The sequence below is a fragment of the Malaya genurostris genome, chromosome 3 (genome assembly GCF_030247185.1).
Source record: "Malaya genurostris strain Urasoe2022 chromosome 3, Malgen_1.1, whole genome shotgun sequence".
NCBI lineage: Eukaryota > Metazoa > Arthropoda > Insecta > Diptera > Culicidae > Malaya > Malaya genurostris.
In genome coordinates this window covers 154,893,669-154,919,309 of record NC_080572.1, presented here as the reverse complement: position 1 = coordinate 154,919,309, position 25,641 = coordinate 154,893,669, and the positions used below count along the sequence as shown (strand labels likewise).

General features: G+C 37.9%; 1 protein-coding gene across 2 annotated transcripts in view; it reads left to right on the top strand.

Annotated features, from left to right (window-relative positions):
* Positions 1-25,641, top strand: part of LOC131436446 (beta-alanine transporter) — a 313,533-nt gene that overhangs the window by 218,246 nt on the left and 69,646 nt on the right. For both annotated transcript variants that reach the window (XM_058605167.1, XM_058605168.1), the window contains exon 6: positions 8,706-9,082. In XM_058605167.1, coding sequence (XP_058461150.1) covers positions 8,706-9,082 — 377 coding nt within the window. The remainder of the gene's footprint in view (positions 1-8,705; positions 9,083-25,641) is intronic.

The following is a 25,641-nucleotide window of genomic DNA, read 5'->3' as shown; positions in this document are numbered from 1 at the left end:
TTATATAATAGTTTGACCTGTCGCAAACTTTTTTTTTTAATTATGCTCGACCTGCCAGGCCTTACATGGTGTTTAACGCTTCCAACTTTCACATCCACAGTATTTTAAATTTTTGTTACTATACTTACGTTTTGGGAGCTGATGATTCTGCGCCATTGTCGTAATTTTTATTTCCACGCTGCTCCGCCATCTTACAGCACGAAATTACCGTGCAAATATCGGCACGTCCGTACGCCATGAAGTTAGTCAAGTGAATCCTTGCTCAAATTTTCTCTTTTCAATGCGAACCTAAAACCAACACAAACACCTATGTCCGTGTTCAGCTCTGATTACCCATACACCTAAAATTCGTTTCTGGTTTGCACGCATGACCCACGCCAATACAAGTTAATATTTCTCGGTGTATTCTCACCAAATTTCTCAGTTACATCGTCTTGTTTTCAATATAAGCGTTAGACACTAACGCTTTACTGCAAACGCTTAGCAATTGTTTAACCCCTTGCTATTTTGTCGAATTTTGACAACCACAACAGCTTTCATAGTTTAACAAACCGGTAAATATGTAATGAAATATGTTTTTATTAAACGGTTTTCTTATTGCAGGATTATTCCACTACAGCTTGGTGTGACGCCATTGGCTTCGCCGTAAGACTACGCATCCAGTGCTATATGCATTAGCAACGGTTGTACTATCCCCACCAGTGCGCTTGTCTTGGTCGTCTCTAAACAACGCACTGGTCTTGGGAAAGATAAGATGGAACTTATTTTAATTGTTAAATTTCACAAAAAGTTATTCTCAGAGCGTTGGCAACTGTATATAATTTGAAGGACTCACGCGACCCGATTGACGGCGATTCTCAGGGATGTTTTTGATACAGTTGATGCTCAGTTGAATGTCAAATGAGACAAATATTATTTTGTAATACTAATACTTCACACTATTGGGGGATAACTTTTGTATAAGTTTTTATAAAATCAATTTCCAATGATACTGAAAAGGTTTGTGCAGTCATGAATCTTGTTATCATTCAGTTGGTGACAATTGTAGTTGTATGGACGATGAAATTTGTGTTGCCTCAATGTAGGCTAGAGTCACTATTGTGATTTGGAGAACCAAAAACCCGGATATAAGGTTGCGTTATTGCGGACTAGTTCAGACAACTAGGATACATAGTTGCGTTAATGTGGACTATATCAGACGATATGAAGTACCGCAATCGCAAATCTGGTAATCGCCTGAGCGAAAGTTTCCAAGCTTCGCCAGTAGCTGGCATGTTTGGATGCAGCCTAAGCGCAAACTGAACTGAACTTTATCCAACTAATTTACAGTGATAAAGCTGGATTCGTGGTACGAGCTTGAGTAGTACTACAATGGCTGGGTAAGTTTAACTTTTCGGAGCATCACGCTTTGCAGCAGTATCATCTAAGATAGTTGATGTCTGACAATTTTCAGCATCCGAATTGTTAATGGCGGGTTAAATTCCAACTGCATCATCCATCTTATGAAATGCTGTCTCGTAGCCTGAAGATGCAATAGTTATATTATCTCGCATTTGAATCTCGGATACCTGAGTGAACTACGTAGCCATCCTAACAAGTCTTACTAAAAGTTATTTGCTTTGCAGAACCAAAATACGACCCGTAATCGTTAGTATTCAAGAAAAATTATGTCGGATATCACCTAACACTTGAACAACTAAGTAACACCTGTATCGAAAATAGACATGCTTTTCGTCTATGCCTTAAATTAGCCAGTCTAACTGTGGCAGAGAGTTATGAGCTCTGCAAGGACAAAGCCCACAAATGTTCCATTAACGACTGCATTGTTTAAGCTCATGTAGCCATTCAGCCCTCGATACGGAAAAACACCTTGAATTCTGATTCGATCTAGAAAAAGCACATGAAACTCCAGATATCGAATTTTTTTTGATGCCGAAAATCTTAAAATTGCATGAAACATCGAGATTTAGAGTTATTTTCCGTAACTTTCCAACTATGTTCAACAACAGCAGTTTTCCACCAAAGTAGCCATGTAATCATAATAAAACAAAACTGGGAACTGATACAACCATTTTTGTTTTTTATATTAAGAAATGACTTTTTTTCATTTACTGCTCAAAAATATTGATGTCTCTCAATTGGTCAACGTTTTGAAACAATAAACCATCGAAACGATGGCAATAAGCTTGAAACGGTAACACCATTCATAGCTAGGAGAGGTACCTGGCTAATTTCTTATTTTCCGGATGTTTTCAACGAACTTTTTTCGCTTCTGCCTGCGACGTAGGCATTTCTGCTGTTTGTTTCTAAACAAACTCAATAACAAGTAGTATGTCATGCGTATAACGTAATCCTAGTGTGAACAGTGCGGCATTAACTTCATATTATTATCGTTGAAATATTTTCTGCAGGTGCCCCAGAACGATTTTTTCAAAAAAAACTACAAGGATCAGCCCCATGGGGTTGTTCGAGCCATTGATGTGGAACAAGGCAACCAAAATTTCTAATGATCTACAATCAAAAAGTTCAATCAATCCGAACCAACACCGAACATCATTTGTCTTGATTTCCATTTGTTTTATGACCGACGAAATTACTCAAATTACTTACCCAAATATTATCCCAAATATATGCAATTATATCTTTGTACATACTTGCGATTTCGATAATTAAGCTTCTCTTCGCCAAACTTGTGTTCAAGTTTTTTATGCAAGCAGTTTTTTAGCGTTAAGTTTCTCTACAATTCTGCGATTTCGGTTGAAGCGATAAACTATTTCTCATTATCAATCTTGTCCATTTAATATAAATTAGAAATTAATCTTAAGCACTCAAAATATCCAGAGGTAGTTGTCGATTTCTCATGGGGAAACGACATAACATGGAATTCCGAGCTTGCATGACACAAGATCAGAGTATACCAATTAAGGGCTGAGGTCAGTGTGTTTTAGGGCGTTTTAAAGGGTTATTTTCACGCTTCATATCTGATTTTCTCAGAAACGGTGACGAATATAAAAAAAAACCCAACAGACAATCTCTTAGAAATTTAGTTTAGATTATTCTGTGAAAATGATTGTTTGACTTTAGCGGTCCGGAAAGTCTTTTTTTCTGAAGGAAGAGTTGCATAGCTGAAAACGGTAACTTTCAACTTGTTCATTGAATATCTCGCCTTCAAAAGCATGGATCAAAAATCTATCCTGACAATGTCTAGGTAATTTAGTTCAGATGCGATTAGTGCATAAAAACATATATGTTGTCGCGATAAAAATTAAGTGAATGTTATTTTTGTAATGGTAAGTACGTTTCTATGGCGGCACCATTTTTTTTGCTCTTGTATCCGGATAACATAACGAAACATGAGAGAGAAATAAAATCGGCTCATCAAGGCTGCCAAACAAGCGGTAGCTTTATTGGATTTTATGTGATGTAGTCAAACTTGTAACCGAAAATATCAAAACATTCTTGGTCACCCGGCCACATCGAGAGTCATTTTACACATTTACGAGAGCATGAAGCGAAATGTAATACGCACAGCGAGCGACACGGTTTTACGCTAACAACTGGCATCAGCCCTTAAAGCTTCAAATCGTTTTATGGCACGTTTTTGTCTTGCTGTCTAGCAACAACCTACCTCTAGCATGCTAGGAATAGGACTGAAACGTTAGCTATAATTTTGCTTCTATTTATAGATTCGCGTGCTTCCAACAGCTTCGCTTTTGCATCGATTGACCAATCAGAGCGATGCTCTCTCTTTGATACATCGCTTACTCCTTCCAAACCGTCGTCTATGGCAGGGAAATCCGGTATGCCAAAGATTTTTAGCAGCCAAATAGGACACTGGTCGCTACTAATCAAAATTTCAATCATATATAATTAAAAATACGTGGCTTGATACATTCAAATCGAAACATAGAAATATTTTCTATCAAATGATGAAATAATATTAATAATTGATACAAAACAGACTGAGCTGTAAGTGTTTAAAACCTGACCACATTTCTACGTGTAGTTGTTCTTGAGTTTCTGATTTTCACCCCTAATAAAGATGTGTTCCACATCAAAAATTTTTTGGCATGACACCAAATCTGTATGTTTCATGCAATTAAAAAAATACAATTCCATTAAGTGGACTCAGAAAAGTTTTTGCCTTTTTATATAGAAAGTAATAGAATTGCTGGAAAATCGACTTTCGAACGGACCCTCGGAAACCCATAGTGTTATATATGTACAATTCGACTCAGTTCGACGAGATCGAAAAATGTCTGTGTGTGCACTTTTCGAAGTTATTTTTACTGCTTAATTGTTTCAGATATGACTGAGCCGATTTTAACAACCTTAGGCTCATTTAAAAGCTACTGTTAGGATATTGATCAAATTCAAACATTAAATGGCTGTAACTTCTGGTTCCGGAGATATGATGGTATAAGTGACGTATCCGACAAAATACGTTGTTTTTTACCACTCTAATGTATATAAGGGTGCCAATCTTTTGGGATCACCTCTAATTTCGTAAAGCGCTAGTGCTCAAAAGTTTAAACACATCGAAAAAAGTCCCCATTCAAAATTCGCACTAAATCGGACATGGGTAAGGGGTGCTGCCCGGCGGTCAAGGTTTGCAACCCCCAAAAACACTTTTTCAGAAAATAACGACTCTAGAACAATAAAAATTTTAAATTTTCAGATCCAAGTCCCAGAAAGTCGAGTTTTTCAAAAAAAAAAATTTCTCAACATGACACGAAATCTCGACGTTTCATGCAATTCTAAGACGTTTGGCATCAAAAAGTTGTTTTCGAATTCAGAAATGTCATGTACAACAGACCCCCCCCCTCTTTCCACATAGTGAAACTAAGAAGGGCTTTGCTTTTCTCTATAGAAAGGCATTAGAATTGCTGGAAAAACCGACTTTCGAAAGAAAGGTCGGTGACCCATATTGTTATATACCATTCGACTCAGTTCGACGAGATCGGAAAGTGTGTGTGTGTGCACTTTTCGAAGATATTTTCACCGCTCAATTTTCTCAGAGATGGCTGAACCGATTTTAACAAACCTAGGCTCATTTAGAAGCTACTATCTTGGCATTGATGGCTGTGACTTTTGGTTCCGGAGATATGATGGTATATATGACGTAACCGACAGAACGTGTCGTTTTCTTTCCGCGCAATTTTCCCAGAGATGGCTAAACCGATTTAACAAGCCTAAGCCCGTTTGAAAGCTACTATTGAGTCATTGACCTTGTTCGAAGATTCTATGAAGATGGTTCGCAACACCTTCCGTTCAAAAACACCTAGTGCGCGTTGATCCTCCGCAAGCATTGTCCAGTACTCGATACCCGAACAACGCACATCACTCGAGCCTTGACCAATCGTAGCCTTGACCAATCGTAGCCTTGACCAATAGTATTAGTTTGTCCGGGAATCGGTAGTCGCGCATGATTTTCCATAGCTGTTCTCGATCGATTGTGTCGTAGGCTGATTTGAAATCGATGAATAAGTGATGTGTGGGCACATTGTATTCGCGGCACTTTTGCAGCACCTGGCGGATGGCGAATCGGTGCAATCGGTGAAAGTCGACGGCATAAGATTCGGGAGAGTACCTTGTAGGCGGCATTCAGCAGAGTTATCGCGCGGTAATTGCAGCAATCCAGCTTATCGCCCTTTTTGTAGATGGGACACTCGATTCCTTCCATCTATTCCTCCGGTAAAATCTCGTCCTCCCAGATCTTGGTAAGACCCAGTGCAGTGCTTTCACTAGTGCATTACCACCGTGTTTTAGTAGCTTGCTTGGTAGTTGGTCAACGCCAGTGGCATTATTATTTTTCAACCGGCTTACCACCTCCTCCACTTCTTGGAGGTCTGGGACCGGCAGTCTATCGTCCTCCGCACACGTTCCCAAGTTCGTTACCGCGCCGCTACTTTCGTATTCCGCCACATCGCCATTGAGGTGCTCGTCGAAATACTGTCTCGGATGTCTCGCGCGAATCGAACGGCGCACAAAACAATTCCATAAACAGTCCAGTCGCTGATGTGCTAAGCACATTGTAAAAAAAAGTCCCAGGACTGACTGAGATGACTTTTGTAATGTAAAACTAATCTCATCGAAAGTACCATCCTTCAGATGACATGTGTCAAATTCTCACGTCAATCGCACCACAAACACTAAACTTACCGACATATAAGTGACGTTACCTATTCATTCATGGAAACATGGAGATAACGAATTACGTTTGTTGATAAAACTTTGCTTTTTATAGAGAAAAACCGGCCAAGTCCAGCAATGGTTTGAGACGTGTTACCCGAACTTGGATTAAACACAAAGAATTTAAACGTGATTAAACTAAGCACAAACACAAAATCAAAGTTCGACTCAACTAGCGTTGGTATGAAACAGTGGACGAAACATGCATCTATATTTTTTCTCCGTAGTCGTTTCAGAATTTAGACGGGGAAAACGCAAGCAAGTATGACAGTTTTTAGATGCTCGATTATATTGAAAAGGAAAGTACCATCAAGAGTTATTAGTACATTGAGTTATTAATGCGTTTGAAGTGCGAAATCGAAAAAACAGCCTCATAATAAGCAGAAAAAATCATGTTTAACCAAGACAAGTCGTATGTGTAATTTTGTCGAGAAACAATTACAAACTAGTTGAGTTGTAGAGTTTTTTTTTTTGCTCAAAACCTAACCACTGTCTATATGGTTTTATTTTCTGTATTTTGAATTTGCACGCCGATATAGAAAACAAAGACACAATCCTACGTCAAAAGATTTTGAGTGATTTCATTTATGTGAAGATAAAGAATGGAAAGGAAGTGACAAGGCTGATTTGAGCAAGCAGAAATCTTTTACTAACTCAACTTTCACAAGAGGAGTTGAGCTTAAGCATCTCATCAATGCAAATCACTCGAGTCTCTGGTATGCAACTGTTATCACCTACTATTTGAACCGACGAAAGTAAAGTTACTTGAAGTTGTTACTTTTCTACTGGTAACTGTTCTGTTGTATATCCTCACATCCTTCCACTACCTTGATTACTAACATTCTATAATTTTGATTTTATTCGTTATTCTTAGGTACAATAAAAATATTTTTATTTATATAAATAATACTAATATTACCATTGTTTTTCGTTCAAAATTTCAGGTGGGTAAAATCACCCACGTTGGAACTTTCGGGTGGGTAGTACTACCCACCGTACCCACCTCTTTCACCGCCAGCTACTGCCACTGCCAACTGCTGCGCGTAATCTTGGGCTATTCCAGCATCCCGGAGCCGCGCGATGTTAAACCGAGACGTTCGGTTTCGACGCTGGGTAGCCACCGTTTGAGTTTTGAGCGCATGCATACAGCAACCAAGTAGAAAAATTTTCCGTCGATCAAAACGTGGTCGATTTGGTTTTCGGTCTGTTGGTCAGGTGATCTCCAGGTAGCTTTGTGGATATCCTTGAGGGGAAAGAAGGTGCTTCTGACTACCATTCCTCGGGAGGCCGCAAAGTTGACACACCGGCCGTTGTTATTCGATGCGGCATGCAGGCTGTTCGGCCCGATTACCGGTCGGTACATTGCCTCCCTTCCTACCTGGGCATTCATGTCACCGATGACCATTTTTACGTCTCTGCGTGGGCAGCCGTCATAGGCTTGCTCCAGCTGCACGTAGAATGCTTCTTTCTCGTCATCGGGTCTCCCTTCGTGTGGGCAGTGCACGTTGATGATGCTGTAATTGAAAAAACGGCCTTTAATTCTCAACTTACACATCCTACCGTTGATCGGCTGCCACCCAATCACTCGCTGAAGCACCTTGCCCAGCACTATAAAGCCAGTTCCCAGCTCGTTTGTTGTGCTACAACTTTGATAGAAGGTAGCCGCTCGATGTCCGCTTTCACACACCTTCTGTCCCATCCAACAAAGCTCCTGCAGCGCTACGGCGTCGAAGTTGCGAGGATTTAGTTCGTCGTATATTATCCTGTCGCAGCCTGCGAAACCTAGCGACTTGCAGTTCCATGTTCCAAGTTTCCAATCGTAGTCCTTATTTTGTTCCGTGGGTCTATGCCGATTGTTCCAAGTCGTATTCTCTCCTGTATCATTCGTAATAGATGTTTTACGGGCGGCTTATTAGGCCTACGCCAACCCCCTGTCTCGCCGGAGGATCATCGTTTTTGCTTTGTTTAATGTCCCAACTAGCACTAGGACGATCCCGTTGGTGGGGTTGCCACCTTGGATTTAGCTGGACGGGATGTTTGAAGCCGCTCCTAACATGGAGTACAGACGCTCTGACATCCTCTAAAGAGGACCCCCTTCCCTGTCAGCATACGACCAAGGTTACCGGGCTTGGTTACCCGATCTTTCCTATGGTTTCTCGTACCCCAGCCGGCACCGCGGAGAGGTGAGCCACACTGGGGCCTGAATTACGCATTATCCAGTCGTTTACCAACCACAATACAAATATGCAACCCAAATGGCAAGCGCTTTGTGAACTACTTGAATCATTCTGAAGCACTTGGTTTCAAAAATGAGCAAAATTAGGGTCAGCAATTATTTAATATAAAGATAAATATTTTCATGAGACTGTTTTGTAGAAAGAGAAAGGCATTATCACGCCACTAGGTGGATTGAGAAGGGTTTTTTGAATCTCGATCTGTAAGATTTCTTCTCTATTCACCTAGTACTAAAAAACGGACGAATTTGTAATGTTAATACTTCGCTTCCATTCCAGGTTTAATAAAAAATATGTTCCGGCAAATTACTGTACCGTCCTGCAAATGAAATTTTGTACATCTAAGGAAATACAGCATCATGATGAGTATGATTATGGAATGAAAGACTTGTTCACTGGAAAACAAATGACACGCAAAACGATTATAATTACGTTTATTTGGTTCACGAATACTAGTGTTTACGTCGGTCTAAGCTATTATGCACCAGCACTCGGTGGTGATGAAATCTTCAATTTTTTTTTAGCGGGACTTGTGGAACTTCCCACGTATATCGTGCTATGGCCTAGTTTACATTACTTTGGACGACGATGGATACTATGTGCGTCTATGATGATAGGCGGATTTGCTTGCCTATTTACGTTTATAACTCAGCGAAGTAAGTAAATAGACTTTAATTACTGAGAGCATATTAGCTATTGTACTGAAAGATAGTAAGAATAGCGGTTAAGGTAACGCTTCGCCGTTGTCAGGTTGAGAAGTAACAACTCGATAGCTCTCTCTGTTTTGCCGGTAAAATCTCAATTTTTATTTTATTTTACTAGGGATTTTGGGAAAAAATATCAGTTAGGAACTGTTTCTATTGGAAGATTACGTGCAAGTTTCGTAAAATTTTATTACTTTTTTCCTTTTCTCGCTATAAACAACTCGCACATGTGGGAATGTGCAACATTCTCATTCTATCGTCGAAGCGTATCGCGAGAAATGTTTTTCCACTCCGAATATCAAGAGGGTGAAAAAGTGACTATATTTTTAGCTAAATTTTGACCGATCTCAAAATTTTTAGCACAATTAGAAAGGTACATTTATTAAGAATGAATATTAGGATTAATTCAAAATAATGTTTTCATTTCAAAGGTATCGTAAAAAGATCTTTTTGAATATAGTTGAAACGCTCACTTTTATTAGCTACATTTTCACAGTTGAAGTCCGAATTTTAAAATTTATGTAGATTAACCCATTACTAGGCCTAACTGCATTCATCGTTTTAGGTTAAAGGAACCAACTTAACGTTATGTCAACAATAGCACTCCATTTCTCGAACGTCTTGATGACCTACAGCTTAACCTAACCAGCCTTTTTGAATCTATAATTGAAGATACAAATAAACGGTCTAGAACCAGCAGCTCCAGCAAACCATTTCTATCGCAGCCTGACATTCCGGAAGTCGACGCTTTAGTATCAATTCTATCTGCTTCAAATTTTATAATTCCGCTCGTTTCAGATACGAATAAGACAATCATTAATCTGATAGTCATCCACGGTGATGAAAACGCCACTATGATTACAACACTAATGCCACCAGTCGCTACTCAAAACTACACCGTCATTTCGAAACACAGCTAACAACTACACCAATGACATCGATCTATCTTCACTTCAAATTACTACAGTAGTACAATCATCACTGTCAATTTCTATCCATTGCTACCGCCAATCGCCACTGCCATTAGTACAAAGGCACACTGACACAATCACTCTGCAATGCATTTCTGTTACACCTGCCAATCTTCAGACAATGCTGTAAGTTAACCTTACGACTACGGTTTTACCACACGACACCGTTTTTTCTACCATTAAGTAATGCTAGACAAATTTCTGTCATTTCCATCATTCCATTTTACACAGCTTCGATCAATACGTAAAATACTACCCTTATGAGGGCGCCATTCTAAAAATGAACCGATACAAGAATGGGTAAAATTTAATCGTGAATATCTCTTGTATTTAAGGTATCAACTAAATTTCTTCTTCAAATCACAGGACATTTGTTCTACAATTCGTAATAAAATTTTCAGTAGCATGAGATAATCAAAAATAACTAAAAATTGAAGTTTTTAAAAATGGTATGAACGATAAGGTGTGAAAAAGCATTGAGGTGAAATGTAGCGTCATGAAATGCGCGCAAAAATATATCCGCTTCAGTTGAACGAACCGTCGCGCAAAGCATAACAAGAAAAACCGACACATAGAAACCAGAACTTTTTTCAGTGATTGATCGCAGTGGGCTTACCTCTCGATTTTTGATTTTGAATATATGCTAATTCAATCGTTATTGTTAGTGATTACTCTTACACTAGATCTATGAATCATTCGTACTGCGCACCCATACAATTGACATGACATGTTGAATGAGACGCCGTGAGATGGCGTTGCTTAACTGAAGATTGAGATCGCTCCAAGCTGACAGGGTCTGGTAATATGTATATGTCTTGACTAACTTGCTCACCATGTATGCCTGAGTTTAGTAGCAAGCATCGATTCTCCTTCAAAAGAACGAGTGAAGACAAGAAACATTCAAGTATTTTCTTTATCTTTGACAGTAGTTCACCAGGCATTGTTTGTATCACAGATTATATAGAAGTTATATTTTCAAATATTCTACATGAACGATAATACTTGGCTTGTTTTCATTTTATTCAGTAGCCTGTTAAGGTTGACGTTTTAGTTTTGTTATAAAAATTGCTACAATCTAAATTTTTACCCATTATATGGTATTACACAGCCAAGCATTATTGCTTCAGCAACATCAATGCATTGTGCTCAACAGAGTGGAAAACTTTTAGCATTATAAATTACGGTTACTTAGAAAATAAACGATTTCTTACAATACTCATTTTATTGTATTCAACTCGTTTTCATTTCAACACAAAACCCAATGCTGCATAAATTCGCGTCAATTATTTGATATGTAATTTTTGCTCACGACATAATGCCACTGAACCCACCGTGCATTTTCAGATTCTTTGTGAAATTTTGCTACAAACACTACTTTTCATTTCTAAAACGATCCCCGTAGAACGAAACAGTAACCGTTTGTACATTTCAAAAACCAATTACGGCTCGGCAAAGTATAATTTCAAAATTCTAAGAATACTTAGTTGTGATAAATTTGATTTCGAAAACTTAAGTGTTTTTGGTTTTTCGATTATTGGTCGAGTTTTTGAATAATTGATCAAAAACGCGATTCGCGCATTCCGCTACATTTTACCTTGAGGGCGCAGGCCAGTAGATCACGTATAAGTTTTTGAATCGATTGCTCAATTCCTTCTGTGCATTATATTCCTCTACATGCTCTCTCGAATATGTGCAAAGTAACTCTCGATAAGCCGGGTGGCCAAGAAAGTTTTGATATTACCGGTTAGAAGTTTGACTATATCAATCGGTCGAATTTAAAATCTGGTTCTAATCGCTAAGACAACAAATACTTGTTCACAGCCAATATTGGGGACGTTTCTGACTTGGAAGCAGTCGAAGAAGGCCATCCCAATTATAGACGCACAGAGGTGAAGAGACACAGAGGTGCAAACGCATAGAAGTGCTGAGACACAGACGTGCGGAGACAAATGGGTGCAAAGGCTGCTAAAGCACAGAGGTGCTAGGGTAGAGCTGCAAAGACATCCACCATCATTGTATGGTGTACAGTAACGGTTGCGGTGGAGAAAAATAAGAATCACATACATATGCTATGAATTGCACGAACTGCAAAAAAATCGGCCACACAGATACATACTGTAAAAATAAACTGAAATGTATTAAGTGTTAAAGGTCTCATAATGATAATGATTGCGGTAAAATTGGAAAATGTATACAATTTCACCTTCAAAATAAAAAAGATCCCGTGAAAAATAATAAATAGAAAAATTCGAAAACAAAGCCTGTGTCTCATGGTTTATCAAATTCACAAACCAATCCTTGATCAAGCACAAAAAAGACAATAATACAGTGGGCTCCTTTTCAAAGCCACCTACAGGATTATTGAAGTATTCGGAAATTGAGGACTGGATTTTCTTAGCATTTAATATTTCTGAACCCTCATAAATCCTCATAACGGCATACTTTCCAATAGCTAGAACTTTTTGAAGCAATTTTCAGCTCAATGGCCAATTCTCTCAGAGTTTGTATCATTTGATGGATAAATTATCATCCGCCACAAATGATTGTTCCTGCAGTGGACTTGTCGGAGCTTCATGCCAAATCTCGATTCATTTAAAGTTTTATTGCATAGTCAAAAATGTGATTTATTTGTTTTGTGCGAACAATGGCTTACATCAAACATAGCTTTAAATTTTATTGTCTTTAACATTATACGTCTCGATAGAGACTCTCCGTATGGTGGAGTATTTTTAGGAAATAAGAAATGCTAATCCTTTTATAGATTAAACACTTATTCAATTTCGAGTAAAGAAGTGTTTGTTTGTCACATAAATTTTAAGGGACAAGACATTTGCATAGCTTCGGTATATATTGCTCCAAGAGCACAAGTTGGACATCGTAAGCTTAATGATATGGTTGAAGACTTCCCTGCTCCACGATTGATTCTGAGAGATTTCAATTCGCACGTAATTATGTGGGGTTCCGTTTACAATGATAACAGATCATCTTTAATATACAATATTTGCTACAATTCTACCATGCTAGTATTAAATGTGGGTAGCATGACACGGATTTTTTTTAAATAACTTTTTTTTGGAATATGAGTCAAAATTAAATTGTTAAGATTTAAATTGGGGCTCCGCCACAAGTGGTGACTTTTCATCCCCATTATATACATGATTTGGTTATTACCATGAAGACAACATTTGCTTCCTCAATTCTGTGATTTTTCTGTAGGGAAAATTCTAAACCTACTTGTATTGTGTAATGGGGAAAAGGAACTTATAAACTAATTTACTAACTAATACAGAGAGCGAATCGATTCAATTGAAGATTGCAACGATTTTTGTCGGAATTTGCTTATAATATTATGTGACATTACATCTAATGTTTCTATAGTTGTGAGTCTATGTAACTCATTTGTACTAAACCAGGGAGGACGCTTCAAAATCATTTTAAGAATTTTATTCTGAATCCTTTTAAACGTTTTCTTCCTGGTGGAACAACAACTTGACCAAATTGGTACTGCATAAAGCATGACTGGTCTGAAAATTTGTTTATAAATTAACATTTTGTTTTTTAGACAGAGCTTAGAATTTCTGTTTAAAAAAGGATATAAACATTTAATATATTCATTACATTTTGCCTAGATTCCTTCAATGTGATCCATGAAAGTGAGTTTTTGTCATACGTTAAACCTAAGTATTTAGCTTGATCAAACCATGTCAATTCCAAGCCATTCAATTTGAGAACGTGATTATTGTTTGGTTAAAGAAAAGAAGCCCTTGGCTTATGAGCAAAGATAATTAATTGCGTTTTTGCAGCATTTGGTTTCATTTTTCATTTTGACAGATAATCACTGAAAATATTTAATCTTATTTATAGGCGACTGCAGATCACTCTTAGATTTCTAGCTGTGACTAACAGACTTGTGTCGTCACTCAAGAGCGACAACCTACGGGTAGATTTGGAAGATCAGAAGTGAAAATATTATACAACTTTGGAGCTACGCTCGAACCCTGCGTAACACCTTCTCGTACGGGTAGCAATTCAGATTTACAATTCTGATAGCTTTCCTGAAGAGTGCGATCAGTTAAATAATTTTGAATCATTTTGATCAAATAAATAGGAAACTGGAGATCAGACATGTCCATGTCTAGAAGAGCAACTCCAGTATAGAACCCAGAAGATTTATTTGCTTTTATCATGTTCGTTACTCTTACAAATTGATGAGTGGTTAAATGTTCATGACGAAATTAAAACTGATCTGGAATTCTCATTTATATGAGACATCATTCTCAACAAGATATTTTTTTCAAAAAGTTTACTGACAGAAGAAAGTAAACTAATTGGTCGATAACTTGATGTTTCTGCTGGGTTTTTATCTGGTTTGAGGATAGGAATTACTTTAGCGTTTTTCCATCTTTTTGGGAAATAAACTAAAGAAAACCACTTGTTGAAAATTTTAACCAAGAGTCTCAAGGTAACATCGGGAAGATTTTTAATAAGAATATTAAAAATTCCATCATTACCAGGAGCCTTCATGTTATTAAGTCATTTTTCATTTTTCATTTTTCATTTTTCAGTAAGACTTCATTTTCAATAGGACTCACAACGTTCAAATTAAAATTATGGACACTCTGGAACGGCTGAGCAAGATTTTGAGCTTTTTCGCTATTTGTAAGAAGTATTTGAAGTATTCTGACGTTACTTAAAAACCTTAGAAAGTTTCCAGAAAGGTTAAGAATATAATGTTCCCAATGAATTTTAATGTGGGAAATGAAACGTACTCTTCCTAAATTTTCCAAATTGTTTACATCACTTCGATTGATGTGTATTAGGTAAAATTCATGGGAAATTCCAGAGCGTGGGAAATACCATATCAAAAAATCATAAGTATTACTTGTGAAGGGGCAAAACCAAGTAATTCTTTTAGTTCATTTTTAATTTCATCAGTACTTTGATCATTTGAAAAGCCTTTCAAGACAGCCTTGAACGGCCTGTCTGATTTTATGTCATATTAATTGTGATTTATGCCATATTGAATTATTTTAAGCCTTAGGCTTGTTGCCTTTCCGGTTGGACGCAGGCATTTGTTGAAATGAATGAAGTTTGAAATTAAATTAACTAGGCTAAATTAGTCTTCGATTAAACTCCTAGTTATTAAAAGTCTTGAATAATATGACTTTCTCGTTTGTTCGATTTTGGAGACCGCAAAACAATCCCAAACTAGACGTTGTTCTGGGCAATGACTAACAGAAGGCCTTCCAACTCCTGGTAGGGAAAAGAGTGCTCAGAGGCTACACTCGCAAAACAAGATGCTTACAAGAGTTTTAATACGGTGAGAAGGAACTACTCAGAATTTGGAAAAAAAATCGTGGGTTAAGAAATCACGTTCAAGAGCATACTTCGGGTCAAGAAATGTATTTTTACATGGCGATCTGGCAACGTTCAGAATTAGCTACATGGGTCTAACGCAAGGCTCATACATCAGTCTGCTCCTCTATATTTTTTACTCGAACGACACTGACAGCTGTCTAGTAACCTCATGCACACTAAGACAATTGGCAGATGATGAAGTGGTTTCAGTAACTGGACCCACAACTGTGGATCTGCAAAATCCATTGCAAGATACCTTAGATAACTTGTCCTTTTAGATTGTTCATCTGGGTATTGAATTCTCTGCGAAAAAAAGATGTACTGTATTTCGATCAACACAGTAACAAGTGCACAGCCCAAACCTATACATCCCTTAACACATCTCCCGCTTTCGAATTCGCACGTCTTAGACAATGATTTTAAAAGCTGAACATGAACAACATCATCCTAAAAACTTTTTCCAGATTCTCAAATTATAATTGATTCCGAACCTACACAAAATGCCACACAAGTTAAGCCGACCCAGGTTCAACGTGAGTAAATGTTTTCCTTAACCCAAATAACACACATTTCGAAGCCCCTTGAGTTTACCGAATGTAAAACTCGGTTGACAAAGCATTTCCAAAATTGACCCAGTTTTTAGCAAAGCGTTAAACAAAAGTTCAAAACAATAAACTGTTTACAGATGTTGCGTAACACCGAGCTATGCATATTAAGTCTCCTACTTCACGCATCTCTTCGATTACACCAGCCGCCATTTACTGTGATATGCCTTGTCATTATGTTTCCTAAATTTGCTCTTGCCTTCTTCCTCATACTTTCGATACTTTACATTTTCGCCAATAGGCGTAGCAACTAAAAGAAACTAAATAATGAACTCCAACTACTCCCATTAGTAAAATCATTATGCAATAAGTTTCAGTAGATAGGTCTAGCTAGGTTTCGTGTAAGTAAGAATAGAAACGAATCAAGCAGTCTATAATGACACAGGAAAAAGAGTATACCTCTTTCTATTTAACAAAGAAAATGCCCAAAGAGAATCTGCGCAAATTTCGACCGTTGAAAATGAAAATTTAGAAGTTTTGCCTCACCAATAGAGAAGTAGAAATTTCGTAGTACTTCGGTTTTGTGTTTAAGATACTGCTCAGTTAACTTGTTTATTTCGGTTAGACATTCCACATTGCTGGCCACCGCTGTAGGTTGTGAAGTGAGTGAACTATTTACCAAGTCGAACACCGTGAAAATACCAATACAAAGTGAATATGACGTGAACTTGATATAAATGTACTCGGCATCAACAATTTAAAAGGTTGTTAATTTGAAGAAATATTCATAAGAAGTGAAAAACGGGTATTCGAAAAACATAGAAGAGAACTTTACGAAGCCACATTTGACCGAGCCAAACGAAGAAAACGTCCTGAGCTTCAACAAGAACAGAAACAGCTGAACCAGAATCTCATCGAGAACATTAACCATGGTCAAAAGGGTGAAGAGAAGCCGCCACACCTCAACAACTTCAAATTAAGATATCGTGCTAGGTTAAAAATATGTTTTTCTATTTTCATACAGTAGGAACTAGGAATCAGTTAATTAGTTTATATCGAGATAACCACAAATAGTAAAGACTACGAATGAGTTGGTTTTCGTCAGACGAAACCATCAATAATAATGCATTAGGATCTGCCCCTCCCAGGGAGACAGAAGCATTTGCGCTATGTATACTAGTAGGAGCAGTAATGGGATATATTTTGATGAAAGGCTAGTAAAACTGCATCGACAATATACCGAGAAAATTACGGTAAAAGCCGCCACACAAATACAAATGACTAACATCTAACAAAGTACAGTACATCTACTCAGACGAAAAAATATAGATATTCTTTTTGGCTTTATACAAAGAAACGCTAAAATTATGAATAATAATCATTATCAAAATACCGCTACAGGTACAGACAACAAAGTATTTAATAAAAAATTGTCTAAATCTATGGAAACAAAGCTACTTGAAATAAAAAAAGCAGAAGAAGCTCGTAAGACCAGAGTTCAACAAGAACACGTATGTGGTTATGTCTGTGTTTTTATGACCCGTTCTGAACATTTCAGCTATTAAAAAAGCAAAAGGAAAAAAGGATACTTCTTTTAATGTAGAATTTCAATCAAATAGTGGGAGCAGATGTAATACTAAGAAGAATTGAGACATACATACATACATACTTCAGAAAGGCTATTAACACGAAATTAACAAACGAGTAACCTTAGTAGAAAAACAAAAACACAACAATAAATTAAAACACGCTATTGAAACATAATTGAATGGCTATTGAAACATAATTGAAACGGCCACCACAACCAACGATAATTTTAATTTACACGAAGCCACCGCGCTCGTCTAACCTTACGATGTACCGAATAGGAACTCGATACATTTTTGGACTCTATTGCCTTTCTAAACAAGTTGATCAAACCAGATCACACACCTATGGCAATAAAATTCATAAAGACACGACTATCAGGTAAAGCAAGACAATGCTTACCCGTAAATTCAAATACTATAGCCAAATTTGCAGAAAATATAAAAGAACGGTGCAATCCTACCACAACACCAGATACCGTCATGGCAAAGTTGATCGGTATAACACAAATTGGCGACGTAAGTAAATTTTGCAACACCATTGACACACTATGTAGAAAACTGGAAGCGACATATATATATCGAGTGCCGTGCCCGCTAATGTAGCAAAACAAATGACTACCAAAGCAGGAGTAAAAGCCCTCATCAACGACATAAACAATAATAAAACAAAGTTAATACTTAGAGCTGGAAATTTTAGCGCTTCACAAGACGCCTTAAAAAAGCGCAAGAGTGTGAAGTCAAGGATAACACACACTCCCAAATTATGAACACACCAGTTGTTAACCAGCAACAACCAAACTTTCAACAGAAACAGAAACCCAAATTTTCAAGGTAGATACCAGAGAAGAACTGCCAAAACCAAAACTTCCACCAAAGAAATGGAAATGTAACTAATGCGGAACAACCAACCGATGATAATCCGCCTAACCTTCTACATAATAACCACACAATACACAATTATGGAAATGCACAATACGATACCAAATCACTGTAAACCATATCAAATTTATCCATCCATCCAGTTCCACTGTAACTATCGGGCAGATCGGACGTGATTTTGTGTTTTTCCAACAGTCCGATGAATTGTTTTATACCGTTATCAAGGTGATTCCGTATTCTATTGTCGGTATCAGTGCGGTCGAGTGATAATTCGAATTAATTCGTCCTCAAGGTCGATTATGAGCTTCTATAAAGAAGCTTAAAAATACATTAGAAACAAATATATACCACGTACACCACGGACAAATCGATGACCCAACAAACCAATCAAACTACTATGATTTTTTGAAATTTCGCGTTTTTAAAAAAGAGCATTTTTTCAACAGCCTACACGGAGAACCCTTCGATCATAAAATTGCGATATCGCGGTTTTTGATTTTTGCGACAGTTGATTTAACTAATTTCTTTTTGATTCAGCCAATATGGTTTTTTTTTTTTTTTTTTTCATAAATACGTTTATTTCATAGGCAATATACATAAGTTTTTCTTCGCCGTGGCATCCACAATACATAGTAGTTTAAACCTAATACATTTCGAATATCATATTAGTATGTTGGTACTCATTAGTTAATCTAAACACTGTTTTTATCAAGCGAGTTGCTATTTTAAATTACATTAAATAAAATACATTTATTTTGTACATGATCTTATAACTATTTCAGGATTGTTTGTATCAGTTCACCACTTATATTCAATATCCTATAGTTGGCTATTGGTTGAACTCATGGAAGAGAAAACAGTTTAACATAAAATAAAATTTAAATTGGAACTCCAATGGATTTAATGAAATGATAAAGAAGTTTCATGTATGGAAGGTCACGACAAGCAAGAATGTCGCGAACTGGGACATTGGATAGTCTACCTTGGGTACGCAAGGAATTTATTAGTTGAGATCTGACATCACGAAACTCCACGCATGTCCAAACAACATGGTCAATATCGCGGTAACCTTCGCCGCAAGCACAATGATTAGTCTCGGAAAGTCCAATTCGAAGGAGATGTGCATCTAACGTGTAGTGATTGGACATGAGTCTGGACATCACACGAATGAAATCTCTACTCACATCCAGTCCCCTGAACCATGCCTTTGTCGATATTTTAGGAATAATTGAGTGCATCCACCGACCCAGATCATCTTTATCCCAAGAAGCTTGCCAGCTGGCAAGTGTTCTTTGGCGAGACGCGCTATAGAATTCGTTGAAAGCAATCGGTCTCTCATAAATTTCACCCTCAATAGCACCACGTTTGGCTAAAATATCGGCTCTTTCATTGCCTGGAATGGAGCAATGAGCCGGAACCCAAACTATTGTGATTAGATAATTATTATTCAATATGTCGTTCAGACACTGTTTTATTTTACCCAAGAAAAACGGTTCATTTTTGCCAGCAGCGTTTGAGCGAATGGCTTCAATTGCACTCAGACTATCTGTGAAGAGGAAATAATGGTTTGGAGATAATGTGACGATTACATTCAAGCTATAATGAACTGCTGCTAACTCTGCTATATAAACAGATGCAGGTTCTTGAAGCTTGAATGAGGCCGAAACATTATTGTTGAACATACCAAACCCTGTCGCTTCTTCCATTCGCGATCCGTCCGTGTAAAACATTTTCTCAGAGTTAATATGCCTGAACTTACTTGAAAATATTTTTGGGATTTCCATAGAGCGTAGGTGGTCCGGGATTCCACGCACTTCGCGCTGCATGGATGTGTCGAAAAATAAAGTTGAGTCAGGTACATTTAGGAGGCTGACACGGATAGGAATATATCTTGAAGGGTTGATTTCCTGTGACATATGGTTAAAATATACTGTCATGAATTTTGTTTGAGATCGAAGCTCGACTAGTCGTTCGAAATTATTAATTACCATGGGATTCAGCACATCACATCTTATTAGCAGGCGTGATGAAAGCTCCCAAAATCGATCTTTTAATGGAAGAACTCCCGCCAGAACTTCAAGACTCATTGTATGTGTCGAATGCATGCAGCCTAAAGCAATTCGCAAACAACGGTACTGAATTCGCTCAAGTTTGATAATATGAGAATTTGCAGCGGAACGAAAACAAACGCATCCATATTCCATCACTGAAAGTATCGTTGTCTGATACAATTTTATTAGATCTTGCGGATGAGCACCCCACCAAGACCCTGTTATTGTTCGAAGAAAATTTACTCTTTGTTGGCATTTCGTTATCAGATACCTAATGTGTCCTCCCCACGTGCATTTGGAATCAAACCACACCCCGAGGTATTTGAAAGTCAAAACCTGTTCGATTATTCTTCCCATCATATGAAGCTGAAGTTGCGCGGGATCATGCTTTTTTGAAAAGACGACCAGCTCTGTTTTCTCCGCAGAGAATTCGATACCAAGATGAACAGCCCAAACGGACAATTTATCTAAGGTATCTTGCAATGGTTTTTGCAGATCAATAGCTTTGGATCCAGTAACTGAAACCACGCCATCATCTGCCAATTGTCTTAGTGTACATGGGGTTACTAGACAGCTGTCAATGTCATTCACGTAAAAATTATAGAGGAGCGGACTGAGGCATGAGCCTTGCGGGAGACCCATGTAGCTAATTCTGATTGTTGCCAAATCGCCATGTGAAAAATGCATGCGTTTCTCTGACAAAAGGTTGTGCAAATAATTATTTATAACCGCTGGGAGTCCATGTTGGTGGAGCTTGTCTGAAAGAACATCAATGGAAACTGAATCAAATGCTCCTTTAATGTCTAAAAATACAGATGCCATTTGTTGCTTTTGAGCGAAGGCAATTTGGATGTCAGACGAAAGTAATGCAAGGCAATCATTCGTCCCTTTATTTCTACGGAAGCCAAACTGAGTATCTGACAACAAACCGTTCGTCTCGACCCAAGTGTCGAGACGTCGTAGAATAATTTTTTCGAACAATTTTCTGATGCAGGACAACATCGCAATGGGTCTATATGAGTTGTGATTGGAAGCTGGTTTCCCCGGCTTTTGAATGGCGATAACTTTCACTTGTCTCCAGTCAGGTGGAACAATATTTTGCTCAAGAAACTTGTTGAACAATTCCAACAAACGTCTTTTTGCGAGGTCGGGCAGATTCTTCACCAAGTTGAATTTAATTCTGTCCAATCCAGGAGCGTTATTGTTACAAGACATGAGTGCTATGGAAAATTCCATCATTGAAAAGGGGCTATCAATGGAATCATCATTTGAAGAAGACTCCCTAACAATGCTATGCGTAGGAACGGAATCTGGACAAACTTTCCTCGCAAAATCAAATATCCATCGATTCGAGTACTCCTCACTCTCATTTCCTACGTTACGATTCCTCATTCGTCTGGCCGTATTCCAAAGAGTGCTCATTGAGGTTTCTCTTGACAAACCTTCCACAAAATGTCTCCAATAGCTGCATTTCTTAACCCGAAGTATGTTCTTGTACTTGGTTTCTAAAACCAAGAATTTTTCAAAATTCTGAGGAGTTCCTCCTCCTCGTTTTAAAAACGTCTTGAAAGCATTTTGTTTCGCGTGTTTAGCATCTGAGCACTCTTTGTCCCACCAAGGATTTGGAGGTCTTCTGTTAGACGATGGACCAAGAAATCGTTTGGTTTGGGCTTGTTCTGCGGCCTCCAGAATCGAACAAACGAGGAAGTCATATTCTTCAAGTGGGGGAAGCTCTTCCATTGAAGTTAAGACACTTGAAATATTACTTTGGTATTTAATCCAGTCAATATTTTTTGTCAAATCATATGGAATATTAACTGAATTAGCAATGCCTTTGTTACTGCTAATTGAGATGATGATTGGTAAATGATCGCTACCATGTAAATCAGGAAATACTTTCCAGGTGCAATCTAGTCGAATTGAAGTCGAACAAAGAGATAAATCTAATGCACTTGGACGTGCAGGAGGTCTTGGGATCCGTGTCATGCTACCCATATTTAGTACCGTCATGCTAAAATTGTCGCAAATATTATATATTAGAGATGATCTGCTATCATTGTAAACGGAACCCCACATCATTCCGTGCGAATTGAAATCTCCTAAAATCAAACGTGGAGCAGGAAGGGCTTCGACAATTTCATTAAGCTGTCGTTGTCCAACTTGAGCTCTTGGAGGAATATATACCGAAGCAATGCAAATGTCCTTTCCTTTAATGTTTATTTGACAAGCAACAACTTCTATACTAGAAGTCGAAGGAATGTTTAATCTATAAAAGGAATAACATTTCTTAATTCCTAAAAGCACTCCACCATACGGGGAGTCTCTGTCGAGACGTATAATGTTAAAGTCATTAAAATTTAAGGCTATGTTTGATGTAAGCCATGTTTCGCACAAAGCAAATACATCACATTTTTGACTATGCAACAAAACTTTAAATGAATCAAGTTTTGGCATGATGCTTCGACAATTCCACTGCAGGACAGTGATTGAATCATTTGCGGCGGATGATAAATTATCCATCAAATGATACAAAACCTGAAAGAGCTGGCCATTGAGCTGATAACTGTTTCAAAAAAGTTCTAGCTATTGGAAGGAATGCTGTTATGATGGTCTTTAGAGGTTCAGAAATATTGAATGCAGCGAAAATCCATTCTACAATTTCCGAAAATTTCAGTAATCCTGTTGGTGAATGTGAAATGGAGCCCACTGGATTATTGTCTTTTCTTGAGCTAGTTCCTGGATTGGTTTGTGAATTTGACAAACCAGGAGGCACAGTTTTTGGTTTTAAATTTGGCTTTTTAGCTTTAACACGGGGATCTTTTTTTGAAGGTATAATTTTAGGTGTCTTTTTTGGTATTTTGTGGTTTGTTAATCTCCTCTTAACAGACCCTTGAGGAGTGACAAACGAGGTATCTTCACTATTTCCGTCAGAGTCAGATTCCTCTGGCTCCGCAAGATTTGAAAAACCGTTTTCGGTTTCCAAAGGGGAGACATGTATGACCGTTTTGAGCATTTCTGCATATGTGCGCTTAGACCGTGCTTTTAAAGAAAGCTTCATTTTGTCTTTACGCAGCTTAAATGCAGCGCACACTGAAAGATCATCATGAGGGCTTTCCCCACAATAAACACATTTTTCAACATCTTTATCGCAAAGATTATCCTTATGAGGCCCTTGACATTTGATACATTTGGACTTATTACTACAGTAAGTAGCTGTATGTCCGAATTTTTTACAGTTCGTGCAATTCATAACATGCGGTACGAAAAGCCGAACAGGAAGACGAATTTTATCGATATAGACATGGCTAGGCAATGCAGATCCGGCAAATGTTACGCGAAACGAATCTGAGGGACGATAAGACTTTTTTCCATCGACAATAGATGCTGAGTACAATTGTTTGCACTCGAGTATCTTAACTCCCTCAAGCATGGAGTTTTTAAAACGGCCAACTCCATTTTTAAGTAAATCATCTGCTGTCAGACTTGCTTCAGTCACAACACCGTCAATTTCTACCTCCTTCGATGGAATGTAAACTCGATATTCAATAGCAAATAATTTACAGGTTACAATATCGTTTGCCTGTTTCAAGTCGTTAACTACAACTCGAATTTTATCTCTATTAACCTTACAGATTTCTTTAACTTCAGAGAAATGTGATGTCAAATCCTTTGTAATTTGCATCAAGTTTAAAATCTTTTCTTTTTTTCGAAGATAGACTATCCATGGCCCAGTGGTACCCTGTGGATAATGTTTAGCCCTCGGAGTATTTAAACTTTTACTAGTATCCGGAATCGGATTCGGATGATCTTCCATGAGATCATCCATTACATTAAATTTTTTTTGTAAATTAATAATACCAAAATAAAAACTTATGTTTAGTAAAATTTCAGATATAAGAAATAAAAAATAAATTAAATTAAATCTACCTTGTAGCTGATGTCTCTGTTCCTTTATCGTGAAGAACGACGTGAAGCTCTTCCAACGATTTCCAATTGGCAGTCTTTTGCTGTTTCCAATTGGCAGTCTTCTGTCGTTTACTGCTATCTCAGTTGCTCTGCCGTCGTTGTGAACACCACTGCACTTGCTGTACCTGACCCCAGGTACAGTGCTTTTGCTCTTGGTGGCGATCAAATGCGATGCTTGCAGTGTAGCACCTCGCGATATATGCCGTCTCTTTTGATCCTACGCAGCGTACAAATTCTGGTACCTGGTAGATCAGCACTGGGTTGCTTTAGCACCTCTGTGCCTTTGCACCCTTTCGTCTTCGCACCTTTATGCGATGGCACCTCTGTGACTCGTCACTTCTATGCTCTCGCACCTCTGTGTCTCTACACCTCTGTGCGTATGAACGGGATGGCCTTCGTTGCTAGCTTTCCAGTCGGGAAACGCCCCGAATATTGCGTTTGCTATGGGCAGTTTAACTACCTGAAGCTTAGAATTGTCTCGGTAGCAGCCGTTAACTCACGAGCCAGTACAATCGAAACACAACCTCTTCGCTTGAATGGTTTTTACTGAATCATTAATATGGTTTTTGATTTGCATATATTCAAGGAGTTGAAAAATATGTTGTTTTGAATGCTGTCAAATGTTTTTTAGTTGAAATCTGTTCGTGTCGCTTCAAAATGTCAATGAAAACAACATCGATGGTTAAAGCGTTTGGTGAAATTGTGTTCATTCGATTTGACAAATTTATGATTCCATAACAAGTGTTTATCTAACAGCGGTGTTGTGATAAAGTTAACCTTGTTTAAGATGAAAAAGATTTGGTGACAAATTAGAAAATGTTAATGAATGATCATATCGTAATCTTTCAGGTATGCGCAAAAATTTTATGCTTCAAATTCGATCATTATTTACTTCCAGCAAACTGTTTTACTTCCAGCTGTTTGATACCGATGATGATGATCATGCATTAGCATAAAACGCTTTTTGACATGAATTTAATTTATAAAAGTAACAGGAGCGAAGGGTTTCAAACACACAGAAAGCGCTGCGATTGAATGGCGCGTTTGAATTGCCGTCGCAAAATTCTAATTCCCAGCGGTTGATGCACCCAAGCTCATATAAATTGACTAAAATTATCAGTGAACTTAAGTTCAACCGTTTGAAGGCATCAT